The 13,255-nt window shown below is 68.1% G+C and overlaps 2 protein-coding genes across 2 annotated transcripts; both read left to right on the forward strand.

Annotated features, from left to right (window-relative positions):
• Positions 1-569: 569 nt before the first annotated feature.
• On the forward strand, positions 570-7,565 carry TH (tyrosine hydroxylase). Its single transcript, XM_033861691.2, has 13 exons — positions 570-659; positions 2,086-2,301; positions 3,069-3,243; positions 3,511-3,599; positions 3,823-3,890; positions 4,186-4,236; positions 4,619-4,764; positions 4,855-4,990; positions 5,115-5,184; positions 5,700-5,756; positions 5,949-6,044; positions 6,346-6,479; positions 7,353-7,565. Exons 1-13 carry the CDS (start codon positions 570-572, stop codon positions 7,510-7,512), a joined length of 1,488 nt encoding a protein of 495 aa, XP_033717582.1. The 3' UTR covers positions 7,513-7,565.
• Positions 7,566-9,995: 2,430 nt separating this feature from the next.
• On the forward strand, positions 9,996-10,817 carry INS (insulin). The gene is made up of 2 exons (XM_004317860.2): positions 9,996-10,182; positions 10,672-10,817. The coding sequence occupies exons 1-2, from the start codon at positions 9,996-9,998 to the stop codon at positions 10,815-10,817; spliced, it is 333 nt and encodes a 110-aa protein (XP_004317908.1).
• Positions 10,818-13,255: the final 2,438 nt, after the last annotated feature.

The raw sequence follows: 13,255 nt of genomic DNA on the forward strand, positions 1-13,255 counted from the left end.
CTGAGCCATGCTGGATGTGCCTGTGGGGGGGAGGGCAGATAACATGCCCACTGAGGACATCTAACAGGAACATGCCTCGGGACCCTGCTGGGAAATTTGGTGAAGAATCTTCTGGAAAAGCGAATTGCCTCCTGACATCTGAGGTCTGAGCCTGGCTTTCTGGACCGATGGCCACCAAAGGTCAGGGTTTTGTGTCACGAGCACGGTGGGGTGTCCAGAACTCCACCCCCCCGTGTACCCGCCCATCACCCGGCTCGGGTGTGGGCCGAGGGGCCTGGCTGCACCCAGCCCTGCGGAGCACGCCTGCCAGAGCCCGGATGATTCAGAGGAAGGGCCGGCCGCCCGCCTGGGTGCCTGTGACGGTGGATGCAATTAGATTTAATGGGACAGAGCCCTTTCTCCTGCGTCTCCGTGCTCCTCGCCCACCCCACCTCCCTCAGGCGGCAGCAGGAGGGGGACGCAGAGGAGGTGGGAGGTGGAGGACCCAGAGGGGCTTTGACGTCAGCTCAGCCTATAAGAGGCCGCCCGGCAGAGGGCTGTGGAGACGGAGCCCGGACCTCGCCGGCATCATGCCCACCCCCAACGCTGCCTCACCGCAAGCCAAGGGCTTCCGCAGGGCCGTCTCCGAGCTGGACGCCAAGCAGGCCGAGGCCATCATGGTAAGAGGCAGGCTGGTGCCCACGGGCCGGAACGAACCAGAAGCCCAGGGGTGTCCCCTGAAGGCTGGAGGGAGGCTCCAGGCTCAGGGTCCATATGGGCGCCCTGGACCCAGGCCTGGCGTCCAGTCCTGGCTGCAAGCACCTCCCCTGCCCGGACTCCGTGGGCAACCCCTGTGCCCGGGCGTTTGAATCTCTATGGGTGGGTCCTGCTGGACCCAGTGTGTGTGCAACAGTGTCCCGGGCCCTGCAGCAGCTCAAGGTGGTGGGGGGCACTGGGCAAACAGGGGTGCAGGCCCCAGTTCTGCTGAGCTGAAGGGAGGTCTGAGCTCCAGGGTGATTCCCATCCATCCCCCGCCCATCCACCTGTCCATCCACCATCCACCTGTTCATCCCTCATCTACCTGTCCATTCACCACCCACCATCTGCCTGTCCATCCACCATCCATTCATCCATCCGTCCAGCTGTCCATCCATCATTCACCCATCCACCTGCCACGCATTCCATGTCCCACGTGGGATCTCCTGTCTTGAAACCCACCTCCCCTGTTCCCTTGCCCAGCAACCCTGGGCCTCCCTGACCACCAGGGATGGCCCCCAAGGCCTGGCCCCCCACTTGGGAGCCCCCGAGTTCAAGGGAGGCTGTGCTGGGAAGACCCGCTGGGCCACCTCCTCTCTGAGACTGGAAAACTGGGGGCTTCTTGGCCTGGAAGAGGGTCTCCAGTTCGTCCTCAGGGATGGCCTGGAATAATCAGCTCCCTGCAGGTTTAAAACGGCTCTTGTTTATAGAGCTTTAATGGAAACACGGGCTGGGTCCTAGAAATTTAATTTGCAGACACCATCTCAGGGCACTGGCCGTGGGGTAGGCAGCGCTCACCCCAGGCCCCTGGCTCTGTCCACACCCCGCCTGCCGTAGAGTGGGAGATCTGGGGGGGCTCCCCCGCGGCCCCCTGCCATGTTCCAAGACCCAAGAGACCAGAAGCTTCCTGGAAGTTCAGCTGCAAATGATGAGCCCCAGACAGGGGGCTTCTTCTCTACTCCGGCCGGGGGTGGGGGGGGTGGGCAGACGCACTGACCCCGGGGGCTCATGGTCTCGGGACCGGCTGTGGACAAGGTGTGGCCAGGGCCCCTGGGCTGTGAGGCAGGGCTGGGCATGGGGCCATGAGGAGAGGTCACTCCATGGGGCCAGACACCATGTCCCCTGGCCCTGCACAGCCCGGGGGGCAGCAGGGCAGCCCCCAAGCAGCCCTCGTCACCTAACCCGGTTAGATGTGGCCTGAGGGCACAGACCACCCTCAGCTGTGGCTCCCAGCGCCCTCCCTGTCTCCCTCCCCCACTGCGGCCCCTGGCAGGCGCGACGCTGGAGCTGGGTCCCAGGTTCTGTGGGTCCGGCTGAGGGCAGGGGGAGCTGGCGCATCTGTCCCCACAGTCCCCACGCTTCGTCGGGAGGCGGCAGAGCCTCATCCAGGATGCCCGCAACGAGCGACAGAAGGCGGAGGCCGCCGCCGCCGCCGCCGCCGCCGCTGCAGCCGCGGAGCCGGGCGAGGCCCTGGGGGGACGGGCCGGGAAGGCCGCGCTGAATCTCCTCTTCACCCTGCGGGCCACCAAGCCCCCCGCGCTGTCCCGGGCTGTGAAGGTGTTTGAGGTGAGGGAGCATAGGGGGCCACGTGCGGAGGGGGCTCACAGCCCCTCGCCACACCCTTCTGTTCTCAGGAGCTCCCTGAGCCCAGCCCCCCGCCCTCCCCCGTGCCCAGCACCCCACCCTGGGGGCAGGGGGGGTGTGGGTCCCCCAGGGCAGCCGGGGACGCAGGGCCCCCCATGCCCGCCTGGCCCTGGCGGGGCTGGGCTCATGTGACAGCTGATGGCGTTAGCTGCTGGACCCCAGCACACGCACCCAAATGACATTACAGCCGACTCCTCCCAAGCTCCCGCGATGGCCCGAGGGCCTTGAAGACTGAGGCTCCCTCGTTGCTGGGTGATGGGAGCTGGCAGGGGAGCGCACCCACCCCTCCCCCCCGCGCTCAGTGTTGCTTGGTCGGGGCCTGAGCCTCCCGACCTGCCCGCAGTGGGATCAGGGCCCACCCCCAGCCCCGGGCGTCTAGAGGTCTCGGACGAGGCCACCAGGGATGGAAATCAGGCTGCCTGGGAGGAGGCCCCACCCGAAACGCTGGGTCTGGGGGACCCTGTGACAACCCCTGTTAGACCAGCTAGACAAGAGCCGTTTTCCCAGCTGAAAGCTGTCCAGGCGGCCAGCAGCGGGCCTGAGTCTGGCTGCCGGCGTCCAGGGCAGGGCAGGGCGGGCCGACCCGGTGCCTGCTTCCCAGCGCCCTCGCCTCCCCCTCTGTCTGTCTCTGTCTCTGTCTCTGTCTCTCCATCTCTCCCTCCCTCTTTCTCCCTGCTTTTGCTCCTAAGACATTTGAAGCCCAAATCCACCACCTGGAGACCCGGCCCGCCCAGAAGCCGCAGGCAGGGGGCCCGCACCTGGAGTACTTCGTGCGCTGTGAGGTACCCAGCGCCGCCCTGCCCACCCTGCTCAGCTCCCTTCGCCGCGTGGCCGAAGATGTGCGGGGCGCTGGGGAGAACAAGGGTGAGGCTGCCCCTATACCCTTGAGGGCGACCACGTGACCCCGAGACATCGGGGTGCAAGGGGTCCCACAGGGGAACCCCAGTGACTGCGTGCACGGCCTGGGGCGCCCTCTCTGCTGGCTCTGGCCCTCCCCAATCCCCCTCGTCTGTGTCCGGGCCTGTGTCACCTCCAGCCCCCCAGTCGCAAGTGGGAGGCTGTTTCCAGGGGGGCCCTCCCACCACAGCCCAACACCCAATCTGGTCCTTCTACCCTCCTTCCTGCGTGCAGTCCTCTGGTTCCCAAGGAAAGTTTCTGAGCTGGACAAGTGTCACCACCTGGTCACCAAGTTTGACCCTGACCTGGACTTGGACCATCCGGTGAGCCGGGGCCCCGACCTGCTCCCGTACTCATGGCTGGGGCGGTGGGCGTGCACCCCGGCTTGGGACGGGGTGTCTGTTTGCCTCCGGCTCCTGGTGGAACCCTGAGGTTTGGTTGGGTGCAGCCGCCAGGTGCCCGCCGGTATCACAGGTCACGTCTGGGCTGGGGGCGTGGGGAGGGCTGGCAGGCCGCGGTGGCTGATGGCGTCCACTCTGCCGTCAGGGCTTCTCGGACCAGGTGTACCGCCAGCGCAGGAAGCTGATTGCTGAGATCGCCTTCCAGTACAAGCAGTAAGGACCCCCTCGGGACCTCATTCTCTGAGACCCAGACCCCGTCCTGCGGCCTCACACTAGACCTGGGTGGGGGGAAGGGAGGGATGCCTTTGTCACCAATGCCATCACCTTCACTGTCACCGTGGTCACCGGTTCGGGGTCCCCAAGTCACAGCCGAAGAAACGGAGGCACAGAGCAGTTAAGCAACTTGCTGTGGCCACACAGCCGGGGTCGCTCAGCCCAGGCCCTTCCTGTCCACCCCCCACGCGCCCTCCCCGAGGGGGCCTGGACTAACTGCTGACCCCCTCCCCAGAGGCGACCCTATTCCCCACGTGGAGTACACGGCCGAGGAGACTGCCACCTGGTGAGACCCCATGATGGCAGCTGGGGAGGGGCGGGGTGGGGAATGAGGAGGGCCCGGGAAGACCCCCAGAACCCCTGCGTGGAGAGTGGTGGCCTCCAGAGGACAGACCAAGTCCGGGTGGAGGAGGGACTTCCCGAGGCCCCCCACGGTCCCCTGAAACCCCCAAAGCTGCAGGTGGGAGACATCCACTCCCAGTGGCCAGCGTCTTTGGGGCCAGGGAGAGGCCTGCAGTGTGAGGCTGCCTGGGGTCTGCAGGGGGCAGAGCAGAGCGCCCACGGGAGGGGCTGCCGGATGCCGGGAGGAGTCTGGGGCAGGCGGCGGGGGGCCAGGTTGGGAGTGGGGGGCACCCGGCCAGCCTGAGCCCCCCCTCCCCCGCCCACAGGAAGGAGGTCTACACCACGCTGCGGGGCCTCTACGCCACCCACGCGTGCCGGGAACACCTGGAGGCTTTCGAGCTGCTGGAGCACTTCTGCGGGTACCGGGAGGACAGCATCCCCCAGCTGGAGGACGTCTCCCGCTTCCTGAAGGGTGCGCCGCTGTGGAGGCCCCGGCGGGAGGGCCTGGGGTGGCCAGCCGGCGGCCCCACCCGCGCTGACCGCCCCCCCGCCGCCCTTGCAGAGCGGACCGGCTTCCAGCTGCGGCCCGTGGCCGGCCTGCTGTCCGCCCGGGACTTCCTGGCCAGCCTGGCCTTCCGCGTGTTCCAGTGCACCCAGTACATCCGCCATGCCTCCTCACCCATGCACTCCCCCGAGCCGTGAGTGCCCAGCCCAGCCCGCCGCGGGGGGCCTGCGGAGGACGGGGGCGGTGCGTGCTGCTGGGGGAGGGGGGCAGGCTGCGGCCCGGCCCCCAGCCCCACCCGCTGTCCGCCCCCAACACAGGGACTGCTGCCACGAGCTGCTGGGGCACGTGCCCATGCTGGCCGACCGGACCTTCGCCCAGTTCTCCCAGGTGTGTCCTCGAGGCCTCAGGAGCTGGGCGTCAGCCGAGGGGCTGGGGGGCGGCACCTGCGGCGATGGGCGCTGCCTGCCCCTCCCCACCCCCAGGCTGGATGCCGCCCACACCCGGGTCATGAGACTTCAGAGCGACTGCATCGTCTTGGAAGAGAGGGGTGGGCGGGCCGTTCTGGGAAGACCACCTTGGAACAAAGACGGGGAAGAATCCCTTCCGGAGGGTCAGGGGATCACGGTGCGCAGAGGACAAGCTGGGGGCGGAGTGCCGCGGCTTGTGCTGCCACCTGCTGGCTCTCCGAGGAACGGCAGGGAGCGGTCCTGGGCCCTTGACGGATCCCGGGAGCGCGCCTGCGTCCCAGGAGGGTCCCTGCACCCTGGGAGGGTCTCTGTACCCCGGCAGTGCCCAGGAGGCCCCTGGACGGGCTGCAGACAGCCCCAGCACCCTCCCCTCACACAGGCGCCCAAGCCATGGTGAGCTGAGCCTCTCCCCCCTCAGCTCTCCCTCCCCCACAGGACATCGGCCTCGCATCCCTGGGGGCATCGGACGAAGAAATTGAGAAGCTGTCCACGGTGGGTTCTTTCCCCTGCAGGACGCTGGGTCCAGGCTGGGCCCTCCTGTCCAGGCTCCGGTCTCCGCTTCTCACGGCGTGACCGCCCGGAGCCTGGCTCACCTCTGCCTGGGTGGTGGGTGCCTGGGGCCATGGTCAGTGGGGAATGCTGTGCTGTGGTCTCTCAGCTGACCCTGCCAACTGCCCCCACCAGCTGTACTGGTTCACCGTGGAGTTTGGGCTGTGCAAACAGAACGGCGAGGTGAAGGCCTACGGAGCGGGGCTGCTGTCCTCCTATGGGGAGCTCCTGGTGAGACGCTCCCCGCACCCCCCAGGAAGGGGCTGGAGCCCGGGTCCCCACGGGGAGGGCGACCTTGGCCGTGCCTTCTGAATTCGGGCCTCCCAGGAGGCTGGGGCTGCCCTTTTAGGGGGGCCAAGAAAACTTGTCCCTGCCCGTCCCACTCACACTGTCCCCAGGCCTCGGGAGGACCCCCAGTGGAGAGGGGAGGGTATGAATCCACACCCAGAGCCCACCGTGGAGTCGGGCCAAGGGGCTCCAATTCCCTCGGGGCCCTGAGATCCACCCCCGCCCACTCCTGGCCTCCCGCCAGCATTCCCTGTCTGAGGAGCCCGAGATCCGGGCCTTCGACCCCGACGCAGCGGCCATGCAGCCCTACCAGGACCAGACTTATCAACCTGTCTACTTCGTGTCTGAGAGCTTCAGCGACGCCAAGGACAAACTCAGGTAGGCTGAGACCCCCACCGTCTCCCTGAACTGGGAGCGCCAGCGAGCAGGCTGGGCGTCCGAACCCACTGCACAGTGGAGAAAACTGTGCACCTGGGTTACAGCACCCCTCCCGCAGCAGGACCCCCAAAAAGTCTGGGGTGGGGAGACCTGCGGGGCTGGTGGCCACGTCAAGGCCGGGCCAAGGCCAGGCTCTGAGGAGGTGAAGCTTGACTTTGTAAGACAGATGTGCGGGGTCCTTCCCAGTCCCAGGCCCTCTGAGCAGCTGGGGCCGTGCTGGGGACAGAGGACAAGGGCCGGGGTGACTGAGGGCCGGGTGGGGAGCCTGGGGGTAGCAGGGAGTTTCCAGGGCTGGAGGTGCAGTGACCAGCATTCCCCGGGGGGGAGGGCAGAGCCCGACAGGGCCCGCCAGTTCGCCCTCGGAAGGGGCCTCTTTCCAGCCAGGCTCCTGTTGTCACCGGGGAGATTGAGGCCCAGGATCTATGTGCCTGCAGTGGGGGTGGGGGTGGGGGCTGGATACCACACACAACCTTGGGGACAGGGATGCAATGGACCCTGCGGGGCGCACGGTCTGGAGACCTTCCTGCGGGAAGAGGCCTGGCTGAGCCTCGGGAAGGAGCAGGGGGGGCTGGAGTGCCTCGCAGAGGCTCGCTTGGAAAAGGCCCGTCCTCCCTGCCGTAAACAGCCCCCAGCCCTTGGAGGAGGCCTCCGTCCCCCACCTTGTCTGGCTGGTTGGACAGAATGAGCTCTGGGGGCGCAGGCGGCTCTGAAAAGTCCCGGGAGCTCTGAGGCTGCTGTGACGGAGACCCGGGCCCCCACCCTCGGGCTCATCCCCACTGGGTGACTGAGGGTCCCTGCTGGCTCCCCTCCCAGGAGCTATGCCTCCCGCATCCAGCGCCCCTTCTCCGTGAAGTTCGACCCATACACACTGGCCATCGATGTGCTGGACAGCCCCCACGCCATCCGACGCGCCCTGGATGGTGTCCGGGACGAGCTGCACGCCCTCACCCACGCCCTGAGCGCCATCAGCTAGACGCGGGACGCCACCCCGCAGGCCCCCCTAGGCCGGCCCCAGGTCCCCTGGCCTTCCCCCCGCCGGCCCCGGCCCCCGCCCACGTGAAGGGCTGGCTCATAGGGCGCCCCGAGAGCCCGCCAGAGATCCCCCTGCTGGAGGGCACCCTGTTGCCCCGCCCACCGCTTGCCAGCTCTGCTGCAGGTGACTTTGTGCCGTGTGCCACCTGCTCCCGTTCTCAGTAAAAGAAAGAATCCTTCTGGGTGCCTACCCGGCTGTGTCTGTGTCTGTGTCTGTGCACCGGGCTCAGCCCGCAGCCCTGCGCCCCTCACATTCTGCCCCATCCCTGCTCAGAGGCTCATCCGCTGCCTGCCCCCTCCTCCAGGCAGCCCCGGGTCACCTGCTCGCCCAGGGGAGCTCGTCTGTGCTGAGCCACCAGCAGCTCGAGGGCTGAGGGGGTCCTGGCTGAGCTGTCGCATCTCTGTGGGGGGGCAGCATGGAGGTGGGGGCCTGGCCTGGGTTTGCGGGGGCAGGGCTCACAGCCGTGGTCTCCTAGGCAGGGCTGCAGGCTGGGCCCTCCCCGCAAGCCCGATGTCCCCACTAGGAGGAGGACGGGGGTCCAGGGGCCAGCCTGTGAGAGCAAGCAGAGGAACGGGGGGTGTCCAAGGCACAGCTGCCTCTGATCCCCGTACCCCACCCCACCTAAAGCAGGACCTGGGAACGCAACCCCCCCACCCCGCAATGTGTGCTGGTGGAGCGTTCAGCTGAGCTGGGCCCTAGGTAAACTCTCTGGGCCTCAGTCTCCCCTGCAAGGGGGGCGGGGGGCTGGATTCTGGGCTTGGTTTACTCGACAGGTCTGGACCTGGCCCTCCAGCTAGAGCCCCCAGAATCCTCCAGGTTTGGCCCAGCCCAGGGTGTCCCCTTTCCCACCCTGGCCCTGGCCCTCGGAGCAAGCAGCCTGGGGCTTCCTGGGAGGTGGCTGGCTCCTTACTTCCTGCAGGAGGTACACACCAGCCCATCTTCCAGGCCCTGCTCTTTTCCTCTGGTTCCCCCTACCTCCCCCTCCCACCACCAGGACCCTGGCTCTAAGCTCTTAGGATGTTAATCCTGGTAAACTCCTACTCATCCGTCAAGACCCTCCTGGGCAAAGCCTTCTGTCCCAGCCCTCCCTGGTGGTCTGTCCTTCCATCAGTTGCACCTCAAGCACCTTGTCTGTGACTAGCCCTCCTGCACCTGTGTCCCTTTAGCCTGTGAGGCATCAAATGGAACCACTTCTGATGGTTGTGAGCCCCACTGAGACCCTGGGGAAGGGCTAACGGCCGGCCTCATTTCCCTCCTGCCCTCCTGGGCCCTGGGGTCTGCCCTCCCACCGCGGACTTCCGTCATTCAGCCTTCCACCTTGCACACCTCTCTCTAAGAGGCCCCCAGATCTCCCCTGGCGGCAGAGGGGCCTCCCGACATCATGACGCCCTGGGAAGGCAGGGTCCAGCCCCTTCCTCGGTGTGGGGGGCTGCTAGGGTCCGGGCCTCCCTCCAGGGGCCTGTCCAGGGGATTGGAGAGACCACAGGGGCTCGGCGCAAATAGCAGCCAAAGGATGCAATGGGGCCGAGGGGCCGGTCTGAAAGGGGTCAGCATGGGGGGATGGGCGGGGCTCTAGGAAGAGGGATGGGGTCCGAGAGGCCGCCTCGGCGGGGTGTGGCGGGGCCCCACCCACGCGTCCTGTGGCCCCTACATTGAAGGTGAGGAACAGGGGCCGGCCTCAGGGGCCTCACGGCTGCAGGTCCCTGAGTTCAGCCCCCTCGGCAGTGCCCCAGGGAGCTGGGGGTGTCAGCGGGCCTCAGCGCTGGGGTGGGTGAGGCTGGGGCCGTGAGCCAAGGAGACGCTCCCTCACTGCCCACCCATGGCCTTGGACCACCTCTGGGGCCCCGAGGGCAGCCCCAGGGACAGCGGGCAGGGGTCCTCTCTCTTGGCCACACTCCCCGGACCAACATGGAAGATGGGACCCAAGCGAGGCCGGGTGGGGTGCGGCTCCTGTGGAGGCGTTTGCCCCCAGCTGTGAGCGGGGACAGCTCGGCATTAGGTCCCTCGTTAAGACTCTAATGACCCTGTGGCCCCAAGAGGTGCTGACGACCAAGGAGAGGTTCCTGCAGACCCAGCAGCGGGGAAATGATCCAGAAATTGCAGCCTCAGCCCCCGGCCATCTGCCACCCGCTTGAGGCCCTAATGGGCCAGGTGGAGGGGTCGGGGCTATAAAGCTGGCGGGGCCCAGCAGCCCCCAGCCCTCGGGACGAGCTCACTCGAGGCGTCAGCAAGCAGGTCTGTCCTGCGGGCTCTGCGTCCGCCCGGGTCCGGTGCCTCGGGGCCCCAGGCCCGAGCTCCGCTGAGCGGCAGGAGGGCGTGGGCTCCTCTCTTGGAGCGTTTGGGGGTGATCACCGGCTGGGGGTCCCGGGCGCCCCCTCGCTGGCCTCACCCCCGCCTGTCCCCCAGGTCCTCGTGCCCCCACCATGGTCCTGTGGCTGCGCCTTGGGCCCCTGCTGGCCCTGCTGGCCCTCTGGGCGCCCGCCCCTGCCCGGGCCTTCGTCAACCAGCACCTGTGCGGCTCCCACCTGGTGGAGGCGCTGTACCTGGTGTGCGGGGAGCGTGGCTTCTTCTACACGCCCAAGGCCCGCCGGGAGGTGGAGGGCCCGCAGGGTGAGCCCCGCTGCCCCGCCGCCCCGGTGCTTCCTGCTGGCACCCAGTGGGAGGTCAGGAGGGACTTTTTTAAAAAGGAAAATGATGTCCTCCTGGTCACATCCTAAAGGTGACCAGCTCCCTGGGGGTGAGCCAGGAGGACGCCTGAGGGTGGGCTTGCCCCTCCCCCCCTCCCTTCTCGCCCCGGCCTCGCCCAGCACCCTGGCCCCACTCTCTCCCCTCCCCACCGAGGGCAGCTCCAGGGAGGAATCTTCTGAAGTGAGTCAAGTCCTGGGTGCCCATGGTCTCGGGGTGATGTGTCGGCCATGGTGGTGCTTGTGGGAGACGCCCCGTCACCCTGGGAGAGGGCCCCGTCCTGGGCGGGCTGTGGGGAGGGGAGGGGGCGGGGCAGGCCTGTGATGGGCGCCAGGGCACCTGTTCAGGGTCCCGCTCCAGGGCCGGGCAGGGTGGGCAGGGGAGCGCCGTCTGCCTGACCGTCTCTCCCCGCAGTGGGGGCCGTGGAGCTGGGTGGAGGCCCCGGTGCCGGCGGCCTGCAGCCCCCGGCCCTGGAGGGGCCCCCGCAGAAGCGCGGCATCGTGGAACAGTGCTGCACCAGCATTTGCTCCCTCTACCAGCTGGAGAACTACTGCAACTAGGGCCCGGCGGGCGCCCCCTCCAGGCAGGCAGCCGCCCCCTCCAGGCAGGCGGCCAGCACCGAGCTCCCCGCACCCCTGACGGTCAATAAACCCCCTGAATGAGCCCTGCTGCTGTCATCTGTGTGGCCTGGGGGGCTGAGGCGCTGCTGGGGGTGGGGGCGAGGAAGGCCGGCCCACCTGCTCAGGCCCTGGTGACGGGGGTGGGGGGGGCGCTGCCCCAGACCCCTCTCTGTTCTCTCTGCGTCACACACTGGCTGCCCACAGGTGTGCGGGCAGACAGGCACCAGGGGCCATGGCAGTACCCCCCAAGGTGGTGAGCTCCTTCTTCGGGGGCCCAGACACCCCACTCCTCAACGCCCCACTGCTGCGTGGGGTGGCTCCGTGGGGCACCCGCCCAGGCCGCTGCCGGTCACGCCAAAGAGCCCAGGGGTGCCTGGGCTGGTCACAGCCCGGGAGGTCAGAGGGTGACCTGGCCGTACCAAGGCCTGGCCAGCCTGCCGGCTGCTCAGAGACCAAATCAATCTGCAGGCTTCCTGAAGGCTCCACCCGGGCCAGGGCTCGGGGTGGCCAGGCTGGGGCTGCTGCCTGGGCCCCGGTCGCCGCAGACCACTCAGAGGCCGGCCTGGTACCCAGCCAGCTGGGCGGCCCTCCCTGTGACCCCGAGGCTCTCACCCCGGTCCCCCCACCCCAGGGGAGACGCTGCAGGCCCCCAGCAGGCCCCGCCCCTGGAGTGGAGGCCAGGGCTGGGCAGGCAGGTGGATGGCCGGACACTGGACCCGGAAGAGGAGGGGGAGGGGGGGTGGCCAGGGTGAGCGGCAGGCTGCCCATGGGATCACCCAGGCGGCCCATTAGCACGGGTGGAGGCAGGGGCACCCCACAGGAGCTGAGGTATGTGGGTGCCCGAGGCCGGGCTGCATGCAGCTGGGGCTGGGAAGTGGGCCGGTTGGAGTCAGGCTGCCCTCAAGGCCCTGCCAGCCAGTGAGACCCTGGGGACGACTCGGACGCTCCCCCTCCCCCTCAGGTGCCAACAGACTCTGTGGAGAGGGTGGAGGCCGTTGGGGTCCCGGGGCAGGCGGGGCCCTCCCGGCCAGCAGGACTCTCAGCGCGGCTGGCGCTGGGTGGTGGGGGGGGCTCGGAAGAGGAGCCCACCAGGTGGGGAACGTGGCGGGTCAGGGTGTGACGTGGCCCTCGCGCCCTGCCTGGGCTGGGGCCTGTCTTCCTTTCCCCTCCTGAGACCCGCTGCCGCTCTGAGGCCCAGGACCCGCCCCGCCCCAGCCGCTCCCACCAGCCCCTGGGTACCAGCGGATGTGTTTTCGAACAGTTGGGGTGGGGGCCCTCCATACACCCAGCAGGGACGGGGTCACGGAGGGAGGGAGAAGCGGCTGCCCAGGGCCGTCAGGACCCCGGGGGCGAGGGCGGGATCGGACCCAGTCTCCTGCTCGGCACCGCCCTGGGCACTGAACCCCAGGTGCCCCCGCTTCTGGACCCCCCCCCACATCGCCCCACGGAAGCCAGGCCCGCAGACCTGGGCTCTGCCACCCAACCCAGGCCCAGGCTCCGCCCCTTCTGGGAACTGGAGGGCAGACCTGGCCTGCCCTTGGGACCTGGGCTCCACTGGCCCATGCGGCTGGTGGTGGCTGTCAGTGGTGTGCAGGCCCGTGTGTAACCCTCACGTGGGCAGTGGGGTCCAAGTGCCGAGAGCAGCCCCCCCCAACACGTTCCACTCCCTCACTGTTGCGTCTTCCGTGTTGCACTGTCACGCGTGCCGTGGGGGGCGGGTGTGTGCTGTTTGCCCCTGTGTTCCTAATGGGGAGACAGAGGCTGGGGTCAGGCCCTCTGGTGCCCACCCACTAAGGACACTCTGCCTGTGTGGCTGCCTCCAGGCTGGCTCCCCGGATTGCATCTGCTCCTGGCACGGATGAACTGGCAGCTCCACCTGGCCGTTGGGGCTGTATTTGCCTTCTCCTGTTGGCAGTAAATATTTACTGTCCTCGCTGTTCTCCGGGCCTGAGCAGATCCTGAGGGCTATGGGAGGTGGACGCAAGGATGCTGGGGTGGGCTCTCTGCCCTTGCGGGCCTGGTGCTCGGTGGGGGCCAGGCTGGGAAGAGGGAACAAGACCAGGAACCAGTGGCCTGATCTCCTGGAAAAGGCCCCCCAGGCAGAGCCCCGGCAGAGCCCGGCCGGTGTCTGTGTCCAGTTAGGCTGTGAGCCCCCACCTTGGGGAGCCTGCCCGGGACCCAGGCAGGGTGGGGTCCCCTGCGCGGGCGGTTTTACCAGGTGGGCACCCGTCCACGCCGGGCAAGGCGGTCAGAGCGGTCATTCACAGACAGAACCAGCAGAGGGCGCCAAAGCCCCGCTTTTGCCACACTCCACTTTGTGCTGGGCTTACTGTCCTGGACAGTGGTCCTCTCCGCAGGGGTCTGCTGCCCACGCCGCC

Source organism: Tursiops truncatus, chromosome 8, assembly GCF_011762595.2.
Source record: "Tursiops truncatus isolate mTurTru1 chromosome 8, mTurTru1.mat.Y, whole genome shotgun sequence".
In the NCBI taxonomy this organism is placed as follows: domain Eukaryota; kingdom Metazoa; phylum Chordata; class Mammalia; order Artiodactyla; family Delphinidae; genus Tursiops; species Tursiops truncatus.